An 18,170-nucleotide genomic window follows, 5' to 3' on the forward strand; every position below is an offset into this window, starting at 1 on the left:
AGGCGTGTGCATCTCTCAAGGTGAAATCGGATGCATGACAAAAAAATATTTATGTAGCTTAATCTATACAAGAGTTGAGGAAAAGTGTATATATATATATATAGAAAGTCTCTGGTTGTAGTCATATGATTATATACATGTCTTTTCAGCTTTCAACAATATTGAAAGATCCTCAATAAAATAAATATCTTGCGTTCTATAATCTTGCTTTATCCATATTATATGTCTTTTAAACTTACCAGTTTCTAAAAAAAAATTCTTTAAATACTGAAAATACAGATAATAATTGTTTGCATAAAAATTGCTCCAAGGATCAAGCAAAACTGACCTTTCTTAAAGTAAGAAAATTGAAAGAAAACGTGTAGTTTTAGCAATATCTTTTGAAAAAAAAATCCGCGATCACAATGTATTTTATGTTAAGAATTATAGGTCAAAGTACAGCATTCAAGACAGAGCCTTGGCTCACTCTGAACAGCAATCTCAACTTGTTTTTGCATAAAAGTTGCGGAGCAATACTGATGTTTCTTAAAGTAAGGAAATCGAAGGGAAACGGGTAATTTTTAGCCAATGACTGGGAGAAAAAAATCGGCGGGGGGCTACGCCCCCCAACCCCCTATCAAGGGGGCCTCATTCGGCGGCCCCCAAACCCCTGCCTCCCCTGAATTCGAACCCTAGTTACGGCCCTGGCAGTGTGTCGATTAAACTGATTCTAAAGGGTTCTACTGGAATTTGAATATTGAATATCAAATGGTCTATAACATATACTGAAAAAAATTAAGCAATTGTAAATAATTTTGATAAAATCAAAATGATTTATACAACACTACATGTTGCTGTTATAAAGCTGTTTGAAACACAATTTCACGACGTGTTTTTGTAAAATTTTGCATCTAAGGATGTCGACATCAATTAATCAACTTGAAAATGAACTTACGTGTGTCAGAAAGTAAAAAAATTAAAAGCTTAACTTCCGAAAAGGTTTTTTTAATTGAGTATGTCCTCCTTATATACTTAAAAGAGGGGCGAAAGATAATAGAGGGACATTCAAACTCATAGATCAATTAAACTGACAACGCAATGGTAACAAAAGAAAAAGACAAACAGAAAACAGTAGTTCACAAGACACAACATAGGAAACTAAAGAATAAGCAACACGAACCCCACAAAAAACTGGGGTTGAACTCAGGTGATTCGGTAGGGTAAGCACATCCTGCAGGTCATGTGGAACGTATCCGTCGTGTTGCTCATGTTATTATAAATATTCTAATTCGGTAGCTGGTCACATTCATGGAAAGGGAACGGGATTGTAGTTACAACATTCGGAATATATATATCCGATATCATCTATACGTGAAACGCGGATTTTCCGTAACGGTCACCCAACTCGTGTTGGCGTCCTTAAAATTTAGGGAGGGATGATTTCAACTTCACCATTTGGAACTCTTGGTTTAATAGTTTCTATGTGAGCAGCAATCCTCTTTCAATGAAATCATGATTGGAAATAAGCCCGGGAATATCGTATCAAAAGGGAGATATACACCGTTTGCAGGCGCTGCTAAAATGCTGCTACACAGAAATGAACAATTCACCATTTGGGAAGCTGAAACATCTCTTTTGTCGTTGAGATTTGGTTTCAACCTATACCCTCATTGTCAATTTATAGATGTAAGTGAAGATATAAGGTAGACTTAACTATATCTGTTTTATTCTTTTTCTCTAGTTCGATTGGATAGATGAGTTCAACATATAGGCACCAAATTTTGAATTTTTTAGTGAGAAAAAAACATCTAAATAGCTGAAAGTATAGTTAAAGGAGATTGCTACCGTCTTTTCTATCTTACTATTTAATTTTTTTTTTTATCATTTTCCAAATGTTAGAAATTTTAGAAAAAACTAAAATCACAAAAATACTGAACTCCGAGGAAAATTCAAAACAGAAAGTCCCTAATCAAAGGCAATATCAAATGATAAAACACATCAAACGAACGGAAACAATTGTAATATTTCTGACTGGGTGCAGGCATTTTCAAATGTAGAAAATAGAAGATTGAACCTGGTTTTATAGCGCTGAACCTCTTACTTGTATGAGAGTCGCATCAGATTTCATTAAATTTACAACGATGCGTGAACAAAACAGACATAATATGCAAGATTGTCAATAAAGGGGTAAAGTAGTCATCTCCGTGTCACAATCTCAATTAGAACAAAAACAAACAAATATTTAACAAAGAAGCACAAAAAAGCATCTATCAAATTTTACAACCACATCCATTGCTTACTTATACATGTATATGTATTTTAAATCAACCCATAAAAGATTGAAATATTTGAAGTCCTGTGACTGAATGGCAAGGTTCACATCAACTCTAGTGAAGAGTAGCGTGTTTGACGTCAGAATGTAAATGCACATTACTGTCTTTGTAAGTAGCCTATGCAGTCTCTGTTGTAAATACCTAACCTACGCCATTTTTGAAATTTAAAATTGTACAAGAGTTGGTGGGTTCGGCTAAATTGTATCAACTTTTAGGATTGTTATAGTAAATTCAGAATATATCATATATTTCATTTTATATCAAAATCATACTGATTAAGGATATCTGTTATCCGAAATATTTATACAAATTATATTTAATGTTTCTTTTTAAGGTCTTTAGCTTAAGGTGGTATGGATGTCTTCCTCCATCTTGGATTGTAAAAAACAGAGAACCAAAGGTCCAGATTTTCCATCAAGTTAGCAAAATTTGATGCAGGAATGCAGATATTTAATGTGAATTTTCATTTATAAGAACCAATTTATAAGAATTTAACTTATAAATATTAATATTTTTGCAAATGTTAATTATTTTTGGTTGTTTTTAATTTGTTTTAAATAAGCATTTCCAGGGGAGGTAACTCTAAAACAGTGCATTTTCTGTAGGATTCTACATGGAATTTTCCTTTTATGTATTTTAGCCGAGAAAAACGTACGGTGACCCTATCTTTTCTTTTGATATTCTCACAGCAGTGTCTGAAAGCTATCTTTTCCTGAAGTATTTAACAATTCTATCTTTTTGTTTAGTTTCTAATCACAAAATGGTTTTTTTTCCTGTATAATCCATACAAAATGTGTCATTTTATCTGGTCCTGTAGCTTGAGAAAATGCGCGGTGACCTATCATTTTTATTATATTTTCCAACATGTATCAATAGATACTACGTTTTGGCAAAGTATGAACAAATTCTATCATTTTTATTTTAGACTCCCATACCACCTTAAAAGCGTAAAATTAATGGTTTTGGGGTATCTTTAAATTCAAAAATTTACTCTTTGGTCAATTTCAAACAAAACATATGGGAGTGTACGTGATTCTGTTAATGCAAGTTCACAAGAGACCATAGCTACCAAATTTAAATTCAAACCCATAAGTCGAAAATAATTGACAACGTCATAACACTGAATAAAAGAAAAGACCAAATGACAAACAACATCATATAAACAAAGCATATAAAACTAAAGACTAAGCAACACGAACCCAACCAAAAAACTGCTGAGGTTCTCAGGTGCCCGGGACGGGTATGCAGATCCTGTTGTAACTTTTTTATAATTTCTGTACATGTATTCTTGTCTTTCATTTTTATGCAAATGCCTAGCTGTATGCCTTTTTGTGTTTCTTTCTTTCATATGAAGTGGCTCGAAAGGAATCTGTGACGTACCCATCCATATTACAGAAGTGGGAAATACAGATACAGATAAATCCCGTCGTTGTATTATTTTTCCATTGTTAATGATTGTTAATATATTTGTTTGTTTTTACAGTGAATAAGATGATAACACAATGTTGACTGCTGTATCCCTATTATAATGATTATTGACATTTTAACCTATTATGTCTGTTTGTTTTGTTCACACATCGTTGTCAATATAATGGAATTTTATGCAACTCGGGGGAGGTGGAATCGTTGTTTCGACAAAGGGAACATGTCCATTGGCATCTATGAAACAGAATATTATTCCATAATGGTCAACCGACTAGTAAAAACATCCGTAAAAATTACGAAGGGATGATTTCAATTTCAAATCTTAAAAAAAAGCTTCCGTGTGAGCAGCAACCCTGTAACAAGGAAATCGTACAATAGGACATACAAACCCTGGAATATCGTACGAACTAGGAGATACATGAACACTCTTTGCAGGCGCTGCTGGAATGCTGTTACATAGAAATGGAAAGTTCACAATGTGGCAACTAAAATCAACTCTTTTTGTCGTTAAGTTTTGTTTTCAACCCACCCTTATTTTCAATTTTAAATGTATCTTTTATCTTACGTTCTTTAGGATAGATGCGTTCAACATAGTCACCGTGACACTTCGAATTATTTAGTAAAGGCAGCATCGATATATAGTGGTAAGTCAAGTTAGAGGATAATGCCAACTTCTCTTCTTTCTTTCTTGGAAACTCTTGTATAAAGTCAGCTTCATATGAACATAGGAACAAGTCGATAAGAAAATGAGCACTGTTTGTTGCATTAGGAATGCCAATTCTTTTTTTTAAACACGTCTTCCAAATGTAACAAATATGTTGTCAATCAAGTAATGATGCTTTTTTGTAAATGAAAATTTAAGATGCAATTGATTTGGTATAGGTACACTACAATAAAAAAAGTGATGTACAGAGTACACTTTTACAAAGGGAGCTATTTTCTATTGAACTGACTAATGATGAAGGATATTGCCCAACTTGATGACTTCGAACCTTTGTTGGCAAACAAATTTTAGAAAGCCGGATATTTTCTCCTTTTCTTCTTTTCCAATGCTTATATATAGGTTTGAAAAGTCAGTGACTGGCAATATCCGAGTGTTTTTGTTTGGATAAATGGGTGAGAATGAAGTATTTAAAGGGTTCATAAAAAAAAGGTTCGTGCAAATTATGAAGAACAGCCAACTGCTGTTGTTTAAATGGCAGAAAACCATCATGAAGACTTAATGGTGTATAATGACGATTATCCGTGACGACTTCATCTACGTCGAAGAGTAGACTAGTTGAAAATGTGCATAACATTCACCGAGCTGCAGGAAGGACTAGATCTAATAATTTTATCATAAACTTTATCATTGCAACCATACTTGTGGCGTCGAAGGTTCCCAATTCTTCGATGGTCTTCCTGTTGTCTACGGAGATGTGTTGCAAGATGAGAGATGTTAGTCCTATGGTATATATTTTCAATGATTTGAATTTGCATAACGTAACGGTACCCAAATTGCACAGAGTACCCAAATTGTACCTATTTAGCAAAAGTAGCAGCGAAAATCTTACAAGATTTCATAGAGACTAAACAATTTGTATTTTTATGATTTGATACTAAGCACATCTTTTAACATAGGTAAAACTATTTAAATATGCACAAAACGTTCACAGTATTTATCAACAGATGAAGTATTTACTGAAAAGCAAAATGTACTGAAACGTCGCCATGCGACGTCATCAAAACGTCATCTTTTTAAAATGAGCAAATACAATATTTTACCGTGAAGTATCCATTTAAAAAATAATGAAGAGTAAGCATGGACTAATATCCAATTGTTCAAAATATTTGAAGAAATTAAACAAAAGCTCTGTTATTAAACTTTTGACGATGTGAATTTAGGCATGGATGCAATTTGGGTACTCCTCATTTCAGAACAAGGACGTATAACTAACATATATAATAGTCTAATATACGTCCTTGTTTCAGAATCATTGATGGTTTGGAGGTCAGTTTAGACCAATTTTTCTATGATTCCATATGGAATAAAAATCAAATTGGTTTACCTTTATAATAAAGAAGGATACGGCTACAAAATAAACACAGAATGGACATTTTTGTCTTTATCATAAAAAAAATGTAGATGAAAAAACTGTCAAAATAGGTGCAATTTGGGTACCGTCACGTTAGACATAATTGAAAGATCAAGCTGATTAAAATGCAGGTGAGGCAATTTAGCTTGAAATTTTGTTGATTTCTGGTCTATGGCCGCACATACGTTTTATTAAGCCTTCTTTTCGTTTCAACGACATGTACCAATGATCCGCAAAGACACATAAAAAGTCAGTATATCTATTAATCTAACGTCTCAATAAGCATGATCCAGTATAAGCATTCGCCGTTTTTTTTAAGTTGATCATACCATAGACTCACTGGTATCATTGTTTTATTTTTCAAAAGAATTTTTTCAAGACTTTATCTTCTAATAAAAATCAAACTTTCAAGTTGGGAATAAGACAAAATTCACAGTCTATTTCAGTAAAAATCACCTATTTTTTTTTTTTGCAAAACTGGTAGCTTGAAGAGATTTTTTACTTTTTATATCATTTTGGTAAATTATATGAAAACATGTCAGTTTAGCAACAAGCTGAGCTGGTTACCGCAACAAAAAAAATATAAAAAAATCCGTTTTTCATAATCCCTATCGCGTACCGTATGGGTTTTGTCAGTTATAGACAACAATCACATTGACGCTTTGATAAAAAGTTGCTTTGCATTAAAACACGCATAAGAGGTAGAATTCCCGGCATGGACAACCATCGATTTCGCCGGTAGTAATTCTATTGCGCTTTCATACATTGTGTGGTAAATATTATATGTCATTAATTCTCTTCTAAACACGAAGGTCTTTAAGGATCCGGGTCGTATCGCCAAGATTTTCGAGCTGACCCATAGTCGTGACGTCCCTATGAAAAAGCCATCCCAAGATCAACATCTCAACTTTCAAAAGCTTAAGGTTCATCATAACAAATGGACAAATATGGCCGTATTTTTACCTCAAAAACTACTCTGTGTGCAGACTTACCTGTGCTGTTTGGAAAGTTTTAATGCCTAGCATCCACTAGATATATAAAAGTTAAATGCATTTTGTGTTTAAGAAAGATAAAATCTTTGTTGGTTTTTGATGGGCATTTTTTTTCCTTTCTGAAGAAGGTTTAAAAATAAACAAACACCTGAATTACTTTGATACTGTCCACTCACTGACTTAGATAAACTCTTTAACTCACCTATAGTTGTGAAGATACCTGTTGTCCATATCAATTAAGGACAATCAAAACAATACAAACCGGTTTTTTACCTAAGGGAGCATCTCATAGTTGTACCACAACTTAGTTAATTTTCACACCTTTTGCATGAAGGAAAAAAAATGCCCATCAAAATCCAAAAGAGATTTTATCTGTCTGAAACACAAAATGCTTTTAACTTTATTATATCTAGTGGATGCCAGGCATTAAAACTTTTCCAACTTCACAGGTAAGTCTGTACTCTGAGTAATTTTTGGCATGTCAATACAGCCATATTTGTCCGTTTGTTATGATGAACCTTATTTATATAACTTATAAGACTATAATTTGTATACAGACAACGTAAGATCCATTGAGCTTTTAAATCTTCTTCTTCTTCTGCGTCTTACATTAACATGCATTCCACCTCTGCGCACTCTTGTGAATTGTCACATTTTCATGATTTTACTAGGAAGCAGGACAAATCGCCCCACACCAAATTGCCCCACTTTTAAAAAAATCGCCCCAAACTGGTTTACCAACTCGCCCCACATTTAAAAAAATCGCCTCACTTGTGAAAAGGGTTAAATCCCGTTAATGTTTCACCTGTCAACTCGCCCCACTTATTGAATAAAGGTAAAATCTACTTCAATATATAATTTCCAGGCCTACCAACTAGTCCCACTTTAAATGAAAACTAGTCTACACTGAACAGAATACGCAAAAAAAACTGAAATTTATTGAACCATTTTTTTTTTTTTAAATTAAATGATGTTTTACATTCTTAGAATATAAATGCAAATACATTTTCGTATCATTGTTGGAGAATAACTTTATACTTGTAAAGCTTAGTTATTTGTATAACAATTGAAAATAAACCTGTTAATTGAATCATAATCGTACAATTAAAGGATTACAATTAACAGCAATTTGATTTAAAGTACCTCAGGCCAAAAAAAAAAATAGGTGTGTTTCCGGTCGCCCGACCGACCCTAATTTTTTGGCGCCGACCCTAACTTTTTTTTCCCAGAAAAAAAAAAACAAAAAAAATCTGGATTTTTTTCGTTTTTTTCCGGAAACGGTTTTTGTTTAATATAGCCTTTGAATGGCATCTTTTAAACGTTTGATTTCAAATAAAATTTTAATACAGTAAGCATTTGTGTGATACAGATTGAAGTCAAACAACGGCATGGCTTCTGCTATGGCCATCAGTCAAAGTGTGTTATCAATAACAATCGATGTTTATAATTTGTTCAGAATTTTATAGGAATAAAATTGACAGTATAACAAGTTTACAATGTTTTGGCATTTACTTCTGACAGTCTTTTCTAATATAAGAGGGAAGCCAAACGTTCAATTTAGGATTAAATTTAATTTTAATATCTGATATTTGCTCAACCATAGCCCCAAAACTCAATTTGTAATTGATTTTCTTTTAAACAGCTAGTATATAATCAAAATTTCAAAGATTTTCACCCATCCCTCTATCATGTTATTAATATTTGGTATTTGTAGAAAAGCTGGCATCAGTTCTGTGAACTAAATTGTCTGAAAGAAACTGATTATAAAACAGGTCTTTGCTGAGACAGACTTTGATGGGCTTTCTGTGTAAGACTATAGCCTGACCCGTACAGATGGCATATCAGTTCTGAAAAGTTTGAAAATTTTATAAGCTGGAAGTCCTGGCCATGCAAGTCTTCTGCAACTTTTGAACATGGACTATTCATATCTTGTATACTTTATACAATGAACTGATGAAAATAACCTGAAAGAATAACAAACTGATTATAAAAATACACAAAAAACAACCGAAGCAGGCCAGTAAAAAAAAAAAAAAAAAAAAAAAAAAAAATACCTACCTACCGACCCTAATTTTTTGGGGCATGCAACAGGAAACACACCTATTTTTTTTTTTTGGCCTCACTAAGGTTTTCATGGGTATTGAGGTGGGGCAGGGACATAGATTTACTATGGGATTGCATCTTTTTTCCTAAGCGGGTCGAGTATCCACTTAAAAAATCATCGTGATTTTATCTCTTTGTCAAGAGTGGGGCGAGTTGACAGACCTTATCATGTCAGCAGGATTTTAAGCCTTTTCATAAGTGGGGCATGTTATCCAACCTATTTGCAAAGGGATTTTAGCCTTTTTCATAAGTGGGGCGAGTTGGTAAACAAGAGTGGGGCGATTTTTTAAAAAGTGGGGCAAGTTTGTGAAAAAGTGGGGCGATTAGGTGTGGGGCGATTTGCCAGTGGGGCGATTTGTCATGGATTCATTTTACTACTCATGCCAGCTAGTGACCCTTTAAAGCACATTAAGCTGAAAAACATTATAGTTCAAAGCATTAATTTTTTTTTAGGCATTTCGTGATGATAAGAATAGGGTACCCCACATGACCAATGAGGGTGAAACATTTAAATGTTAATGTATAATGTTAGCAATACACATTTTACTCTTTTTGATGTGGTTACAAAGTGAGATTTGACGAATAATGATAAAAAGTTAAGGCTCATTTGACGCTAGTGAAAAACAGACTTTTGACATTTGACAATAAAGGGCATTCATACATTTTCCCTCTTTCATCAGCATGTACTATCATTTTAGGTGACAATAAGTATAAAAAAAATAGGTTAAAATCGTTGTTTTCTCTAAAACTCTTGCCTTGCGGTCATAAAACTTTTGAGCACGATTTATGTACTCAGACTCAAGAATCAACCAATCAAAATACTGGATTTTGTGTTTCGAGCATGATTTTTTTGCTTTGAGCACTGAGCAAAGTTTTATGACTTCAACCCCTGGGTTAATTCCAAATCTTTGCATCGGTGCAGAGTTCTTGATATTTTTGTTCCTTGTGGTCCAGACTTGTGATGTAAGATTTAGCAATGAATCACATAATCATTAATACTAGTTATGTATAAATAATTTCCTGATTCATTGTTAAATCTTAATATGGAGACGAAGTCCCCAATAACAGTAGAAAAATCAATAAAAAAAAATTTAAAAAAATCGGGAAAATTTTCCCGAAATTTTCATTGTACTATTAAACTCAAAATCAGGAAATTTTTTTGGATGTCATGATTTAAATTTCCGCATCTGCGCAGAAATCTATAATGTACTTCCTTTTTCCGGTCTCGTATGTATGAAACTTTGAGTAAAATATATATTTATCAGTCTAGTATAAAATAGCAAGGAACGCAATACCAATTTCATTTTTAATTATTTCTTGATATGAAAAAACATTACCTGATGATAGCATTTCTTTGTTTACATTGCATATGACGTCATAACTAAAATCCCTAACAACAGAACCAAAATCGGAAACGTTATGGTATTTCCGTTTCTTTTTTTTAACAAATATTTAAGTTACAAAAAAATAATTCATACAGACTTCGTCCCCATTTACAGGTAATGCCTGCCTCATATTAAATCTCATATTTGTTATAAATCAAAAACAACAACAACAATATTTTATTTTAAGAGGGTTACACAGTAAGTTATATACCTAATCTTCCCTGAGGCCCTCATCATAAAAAATCATAAACAAAATGCAAAACTATACATTGCATACATCATATATCATTAGTATAAAAGTCAAGTATGTTAACAATTTATGCTCTATACAACTTGATAAAATGTTAGGAAAAAAATAATTATGATGACATAATCAGTTTTCAATATTTTTTCAACATTTATTTAGGCCTACAGTATAAAAATAGTAATATGTAGTAATGATTGCAATTAGGAACCTATTCATCAAGACCATACAACAAAAATGTGTACACTTGCAGAATTCTGTACAACCTTCATCAATGATCAAAACTCATACTTTTTGTTCTTATTTGTACATATGTACATAAGCAGTAAACTATAACATGCACAAGAAATGAATGTACTAAGTAACAAAAAAATTGAATTGTTTTTTTATGTTTTAAAATCACTTACCATCACTACAAATTTGTTAATTTGACTTCACTTTAGCGCAAGGCCAACTTTTAAAAAATATGCATAAGATGTCCGTAACTTATAAGTAAAAAATAATCAGACTGTCCGTAACTTTATTTTCGGATGTGGGTAACTTTTTTTTTTAAATTGTAAGATTAGCAATTTCAACACTTAAAGGACAATAAACACTAGCAAACCCCTTAATTATTACACAGATTTATACAATAACGATATGCTTCAAACTAAACAAGAGAAAAAAGCAAACCAGAGTGTCACAGATTTTCCATTAAATTAAAAAAAATTATTCCCAGGATAAAACGGGATCTGACGATAGCAACATGTATCTAACATTCTTCTAGCTTTTTAGATTGTTCACTGATGAGTGCTTGGCCTGTGTAGCCGCGGAAAAAATTGATATCCTTTCCTTTAAATGATTTCTGAATTGTTAGCCAAAACAATATGGTCTCTTCACTATATCTAGTGTGATGTTTTGTTGATTGTGAGAAAAAAAATCCCAATATCTAGGAGTAGATGGAAGGCTATATTGTTGAACAGGTGTCAGTTTATTATAGCAATAAAGGTAGATTTAAAATCTTCTAAAAGTTTCATTGACCCCAGTGATTCAATAAGATCGGGTATCTAATCATACATATCTTCTTTAGAGGTTTGGATTGATTCATTTATGTTTTTCTGCTAAGGATTGACCTCCGAACTTGTTCTCCTAAGGTGATTTACATATGTTTACTATAATGTAATTTCTACAGTTGGAAATGGTGAGATTTATAACCTGCATGTCATGATTTATCATCTAAAACTTAAGCAGTTAACAATCTATAAAGCCAGTAGAATGTAAGATGCATTAATTTTGCCGTACAATTTTCTACATAAGAAAATGGCAGTTGTTATCCATTCGGTTGAGCTTTGGACTTTTCCATTTGATAAGAGACTTAAGTTACCCACGGCCGTTTAAGCACAGTGACTTGTAGACTAACTGTAATATATCATGTATATATTCCATTACATTACAATGTATGTTTGAAACTTTACAGGTTCAAAATGACAAAGTGATTGTTACAGAACATCCAGTGCCCATACAACATGCCTGGAAGGCCCCATGAAGAAATGCTGCTTGGCGGGCTTGCAGCTGTCGGAGCAGGGTTTTTCACCAATCCCCTTGAAGTTGTAAAAACACGTATGCAACTGCAAGGTGAACTTAAAGCAAGAGGACACTATGCTGTTCATTATCGCAACTCTCTTCATGCCATTTACACAATATTCAAAAGTGATGGAATCATTCGACTACAGAGTGGACTGGTTCCTGCCCTGTGGTACCAGTTGTTTATGAATGGGATGAGGTTAGGATCATACCAGATCATGACTAATTTAGGACTATTAAATGGAAGTGATGGTAAAGTCAGTTTTTTAAAGAGTATATTAGGTGGAGCTTCCGCTGGCTGTGTTGGGGCAATAGTTGGAAGTCCATTTTATATGGTAAAATATACAAATTAAATATCTCAAAATAACTGGCCCCTGCCATGCCTGCTGAAGTTAAATGAATTTAAGAATTATGAAATAACATTAAAGGAGTAGGTCCAGTAAGACCCCTTTTTGGCCCCAAAATATAGCAGTTTTACAAAATTGTTAAAATGTTAACTTTTAGTTATTTATTGGATAGTAGAATGGTTCTGCTACATAAATATGGACTGTTTTTGACAATAAAAGGCACATTTATTGGGTACTAGCACCATTAAGTCATGCTAAATTACTGAAATCTTCACAATTCCAGCATTTTAGTTAAATTTTAGATGGTTTCCGTGTAAAACGAAAGTGGCCGCATTCGTGTTCATCCAAAATATTGAAATGGAAGTTGTATTTGATGATAATACATAACATATATAAAGATCGAGGATGAACACGGATGCGGCCACTTTCGTTTTTGACAAAAACCATCTGAAAAGTGACATTTTTTCGCATATTTGGTAGATTTATCATGTTTGAGCTTGTATCGGATCGTTTTTAAGGACTAAATAAGTTAAAATCTATCACATAATTTAATTGAATCATATGAAATAGACACTTAAGTGTTAAAAAAGTGGTCAAAATCTTTCGTCAGATGAAACTGAAATTTGAGGCCAAAATCGGTCCTTACCGGACCTACTCCTTTGATTATACTTCACGTTAAAATGCCATATTTTGATAGGCTTATACGAGGGTGTTAATTTACCCTATCACATGGCTGAGCGGGTGACAATTTTTTTGAATATCACCCTCTCGTCCAGACCAATTAAAAATCGTAATTTAAAAGACAAAGAATTGAATTTACATCAATTTATTAAAGGCAATGATGAGGTTCTACTTTTTTGCTCAGATTTCTATTATTTGACTGTCAAAATAAAAAAAAGTAAAATATCTGGTTCCACTTCTGTTTAGTATTTTTCTAAACCAATAACGTTGCTGTGTATGTGACGTCATAGAAATTACTTTTAAATAAAATTCATCTGTAAAAGACAATAATGATAGGACATTCAGTGTAATAAATTAAATGACACATAGCTGAGAGGGTGATAGAGGAGATTGTTACCCCTCAAAAAAGCATTGTCAACCTTGGCTTCGCCGCAGTTGACAATGTTTTTTCGGGGTAACAATCTCCTCTATCACCCTCTCAGCTATGTGTTATTTATATAATATTCCTTTATGCCCTTGTCACTCCTTCAATTGTGTAGGAAATAGATCCACAATAATTTTTAACAGCTGCTTTAGCTAATTTATTATTGATAGGTTGAAGATTTTGTTCAAACAAAACAAATCTTCTAATGTTGTCTTTTCCCCATCTTTTTCAGGTTAAAACACAACTTCAGAGTAGATCCGCTAGTTCTATTGCTGTAGGATACCAGCACGGACATGGAAGCATGATAGAAGGATTTTCTGGTATCCTTAAGGAGCATGGTATAGGAGGCTTATGGAGAGGAGTAACTGGTGCCATGTTCAGGGTAATGATTGGATCTGCTGCTCAACTCACAACTTTTTCTACTGCCAAAGAATATATACTTAGTTTGAAGGTAAGTAAAAGATAAGTTTGAAGGGTACTTTGGTTTGCTAATGATTTAAGATAAGTTACCACACAAAAATATTCTTAATACCATATACTGTTAAGTTAACCATTCCAAAATATAACAGACTGCTGACAAAGATATCCAGTTTGCTGTCTTTTGAATGTTTGTACACATCTTAACATGAAAAATTGACATCATTGTTATACACAAATATATATCATGTATATCATGTATATAGAAATCATTAATTTATGTTAATTGGAACAAAAACACATTTTCAAAAGACACCTAGTAGGCAATATAGTCATTCCGTCAATTTAAACATAAAGGCATGACTTTCACATAACTTTTCTTTACATCAGCATTCACAGTGACAAAATCCTTTGACAGGGAAGCCTGAAACTGCAAATATTAATGTTAAAATTTCTAAAGAAAATGTAAAACTTTTTTTTTAAAATCAGATCAGTTATTGGTTATTCTTGTTCTATATGTATTATTATTATGTACATGGGGGAACATATACTTGCCTCTGCATATCACTAAAGTTATACATGTATTGCTATAGAGCAACAAAAACATCTATTACCATGGCACGTTTATTCCAAAGAGACAGAATACATCACTTTACAAATACTGTATAAACATTAATTTTCGTGGGGTTAAAATTTCGTGGTTTTGTATTCAAAAATAAGTTCGTGGGGATTAATTTTCGTGGTTTTTAAGTTTAGAAAAAAATTATATAAATGTCACTTTATAATTGTCAATACTAAATAAAACTGATCTGAACTTTCGCCGATGGGAAAAATCAATAATTGCATCTCATAGTAACAGTAATCAAGGGTTGTAACCTGCACACACTAATTGACTTTTTCACACCTTTGATGTTTTATCCAAGGACAATGATTGTGTAATAAATGTATTACGACTTGAGGGCATTACAGACGCATTATTAGACTATTAAAGGACATAAAGGGAATTTCTCGCTACATTGAAGACCTGTTGGTGACCCTCTGCTGTTGTTTTTTATTTGGTCGGGTTGTTGTCTCTTTGACACATTCCCCATTTCCATTCTCAATTTTATTGATTGACAGTTCTTCATGATTATTAATTACTGTACAAACAAAGGATTAGAATTATCATCTGACTTTAAGAAAACCTTTGAATATCGGTGTCTAATCAATTAACCTATTTATTTCATTGTCTGCATTTTTGTTCATCAACTATATAATGTCAATAGGATTTAGTCTCATCATAAAATAATGTAAATCTACAGTTAAATTTTCGTTGGGGTTTTAATTTCGTGGATAGTTCTTATCCACGAAATAAACAAAATTAAATCCCCCACGAAAATTTCTGCTTTTACAGTATGCATCGCTATACAAAGGGACACAACTCTCATGACTTACTGTAAAACACATACCATGTATATACATTAGGGCTATTTCAGAAAAAAATGTATGGGGGTGTTGGAAGGCAGTTTTTGTCAGCACCTGCCACCCAGACAATTGTATTTGAGAATTATAGTGCATTATAGTGTGAAAAGTTGCTCTGATACCAATCACCCATGTATTATTAAACAAGCAATCAATACCATACTAATTTTAATCAAAACAACAAGGTTCAATGGACACCCAAGCTGTCAACACATGGCCATTGTTGACAAAAACATCAAACGAAACTGGCATAATTAAAACAATGAGAAAAGTATAATTATTTTATTAAGATTTTTTATTTTAATATGACACAAATAAATACATTCAAAAATACTCTCAACTTTCTCACCAATCTGAAAATAGAAATGAAACAAATTACGGTGTGAGTTACAAAAGGAGAAAATATTCATGACACTATCAGGTCAGTAGAATAAATATACGTTTTCTTCAGTGTGCGCTTAATATTCAGGTGCGTTTTATGTAAGGACAAAAACAATCTTCCCCCCTAAAAACGGCCGTGCGGCTTATAAAACGATGCGCTTTAAATTCGAAAATATACGGTAATATAATGTGCCTTCCAACCCCCCATTCATTTTTTTCTGGAATAGCCCTTACATTAATCACCACTCATTCTTAGCTTAGGCCACACCAATTTAATTTCTTGTTCTGTCCAATAATTGGGGCGAGTGAGCGATTTGAAAATTTTAATGAAAAATATTTAATTTGCAAATTTTTGAGGCGAAGCTTGAAAAGTAAAGGTGAGCGATTATAATAATTTTTTGTAAAAATAAAATAGTAGGACTTGACAATATCAAAACTTGATTTATCACTTGTACTTTGACATTTCTTTAATTTATGAAGTATTTTTTCCCCTGTTTACCAAGAAATAATTGAATAATTAAATCTGGTCTTTGTATGTGTGACTGACAATGAGACAATTCCCCATCCAAGTCATAATCAAGTTGGGAACAACCCCTTAATGTTATAAATATCCCTTTTAATGAGGGGTCAATATAACTTTATAATATATTTTTTTGTAAAAAACACTTTTTAGTACAAAATTAAGGGCTCATATTTTCCCAAAGAACTATATATGTATCTGGTATTAAATGGTCAAAGAATTTTGTAATATTTCTGGACTTTAACCATGTTAACACATTTACTTTAACAGTTTAATATTATTCAAAATAAGGCCCCTCTTTTAGAAAAGTTGTTAAAAATATGTTGTATTTAACCTCTTTTTGAGTAAAAAATTCTAAGTTATCAAAGGTTTTGTATAGTAGCACTTTACAAATCCTTGGTATTTCTATTTTCTTTTCTACAACAGTAAAATGACTCCTTGTCTAAAAAGGGGGGGGAGGTATTGTTCCCAACCTGATAATAACAAACCCAGGTCAAAGTACGACCTTTTACACAGGGCTTTGATCAATACCAAACAGCAAGCTATTAGGGACCCCAAAATCATTAGTGTACACAATTCGAACAGGAAAACCAATGATATAATTTATATATCCAAACAGGAAAATACCCATACACCACATCAACAAATGACAACTGCTGAACGACATGTCCCTGGATCAATCAGGACAGGTGCATAAACATACAGCGGCTATGGGTAGTTTTGTTTCGCCAGCATACAATATAATTGTCATTGAAGGCAACTCTTTAAGAAGTTCCTTGTATTTTATTCTAACAACGAACATTTTGTGATAGGGAATATAGGTCAGGGGGAAAGAAACCTATGTTTTGTTCTGTATAGGTATTTCCGCTGTTATATTTCGGAGCACTCCAACTTGGGATTAATTGGTTTCACAGATATGTACAGTGTGGTGGGGTGCTAATAGGTTTAAAATCATTATATTTATACAGGTCTAAAAGACTTTGATGTAAAGACAAACGTTTATATCTTTTGGACATGATTACATTTACGGATGCAGGAAGCGGGAATATAAAAAAATTTAAAAATCTGTTTTGAAAAAAATAGGTGCGGGCGGGTCAGTCTAACAAGGAATTAAATTGGTGTGGCCTTAAATACTTATGATTTTGCCAATTATGATTGTGAACTATACTATACCTACATACTTCTTACCTTTCAGGTATTCAATGACACATCGATACTCATTCCATTCTGTTCTAGTATAGTTAGTGGTATCGTATTGACAGTGTTTATGACTCCGCCTGATGTAATGTGTACTCGTTTATATAACCAAGGAGTGGACGCTAATGGAAAAGGACTGTATTATAAAAACCTTCTAGACTGTGGCATCAAAATCATGAAAAAGGAAGGACCATGGGGGTTTTATAAAGGCTGGGGACCATCCTTTTTAAGGATTGCTCCTCATTCTGTTCTTAGTTTGATGTTTTGGGACCAGTTGCGAAAAACATATGAAAAATGTTATCATAAACATATAGAAATTGATATTCCAGATTCTGTTAAATCATCTGAATAGATGTACTGAAACTGGTGGCACTTTGAAGATGTATAATTAATCAGATATTTACACACGGGTGATCTTTATTTTCTTAATTGTTGGTTTTATATGTTTATTATGCCCTGCCTACAAAAGAGGGGAGGTATTGTGTTGTCTAATCTGTGCAATTGTCTATTATTGTCTATCAGGTATTGCAGCATAAAGCAATCACCAACCAATCAATCATCTAGCCAGTATTGAGTTTCAGGTTAGAATTTTTGGTCAAGGTACTTGACTATTTACTTGTGGTCACATCAACTTGAAACTTAG

The 18,170-nt window shown here is 32.9% G+C and overlaps 1 protein-coding gene across 2 annotated transcripts; it reads left to right on the forward strand.

Annotated features, from left to right (window-relative positions):
- The first annotated feature begins 6,480 nt into the window (after positions 1 to 6,480).
- Positions 6,481 to 18,170, forward strand: LOC139500711 (solute carrier family 25 member 35-like). 2 transcript variants are annotated; one of them, XM_071289535.1, is made up of 4 exons: positions 6,481 to 6,584; positions 11,993 to 12,434; positions 13,784 to 14,002; positions 17,526 to 18,169. In XM_071289535.1, the coding sequence occupies exons 2-4, from the start codon at positions 12,042 to 12,044 to the stop codon at positions 17,877 to 17,879; spliced, it is 966 nt and encodes a 321-aa protein (XP_071145636.1). In that variant the 5' UTR covers positions 6,481 to 6,584; positions 11,993 to 12,041; the 3' UTR covers positions 17,880 to 18,169. The 2 variants fall into 2 exon arrangements, with proteins under 2 accessions (XP_071145636.1, XP_071145637.1); XM_071289536.1 differs by having other exon boundaries at positions 6,492 to 6,550; positions 17,526 to 18,170.

Source organism: Mytilus edulis, chromosome 13 (genome assembly GCF_963676685.1).
Source record: "Mytilus edulis chromosome 13, xbMytEdul2.2, whole genome shotgun sequence".
In the NCBI taxonomy this organism is placed as follows: Eukaryota; Metazoa; Mollusca; class Bivalvia; order Mytilida; family Mytilidae; genus Mytilus; species Mytilus edulis.

Excerpts from the sequence above, each read along its gene's own strand:
- LOC139500711 (XM_071289535.1), top strand. The coding sequence starts at position 12,042 with ATGCCTGGAAGGCCCCATGAAGAAATGCTGCTTGGCGGGCTTGCAGCT. Across the intron at positions 12,435-13,783 it reads TTGGAAGTCCATTTTATATG|GTTAAAACACAACTTCAGAG; the intron begins GTAAAATATACA and ends CATCTTTTTCAG. Across the intron at positions 14,003-17,525 it reads AATATATACTTAGTTTGAAG|GTATTCAATGACACATCGAT; the intron begins GTAAGTAAAAGA and ends CTTACCTTTCAG.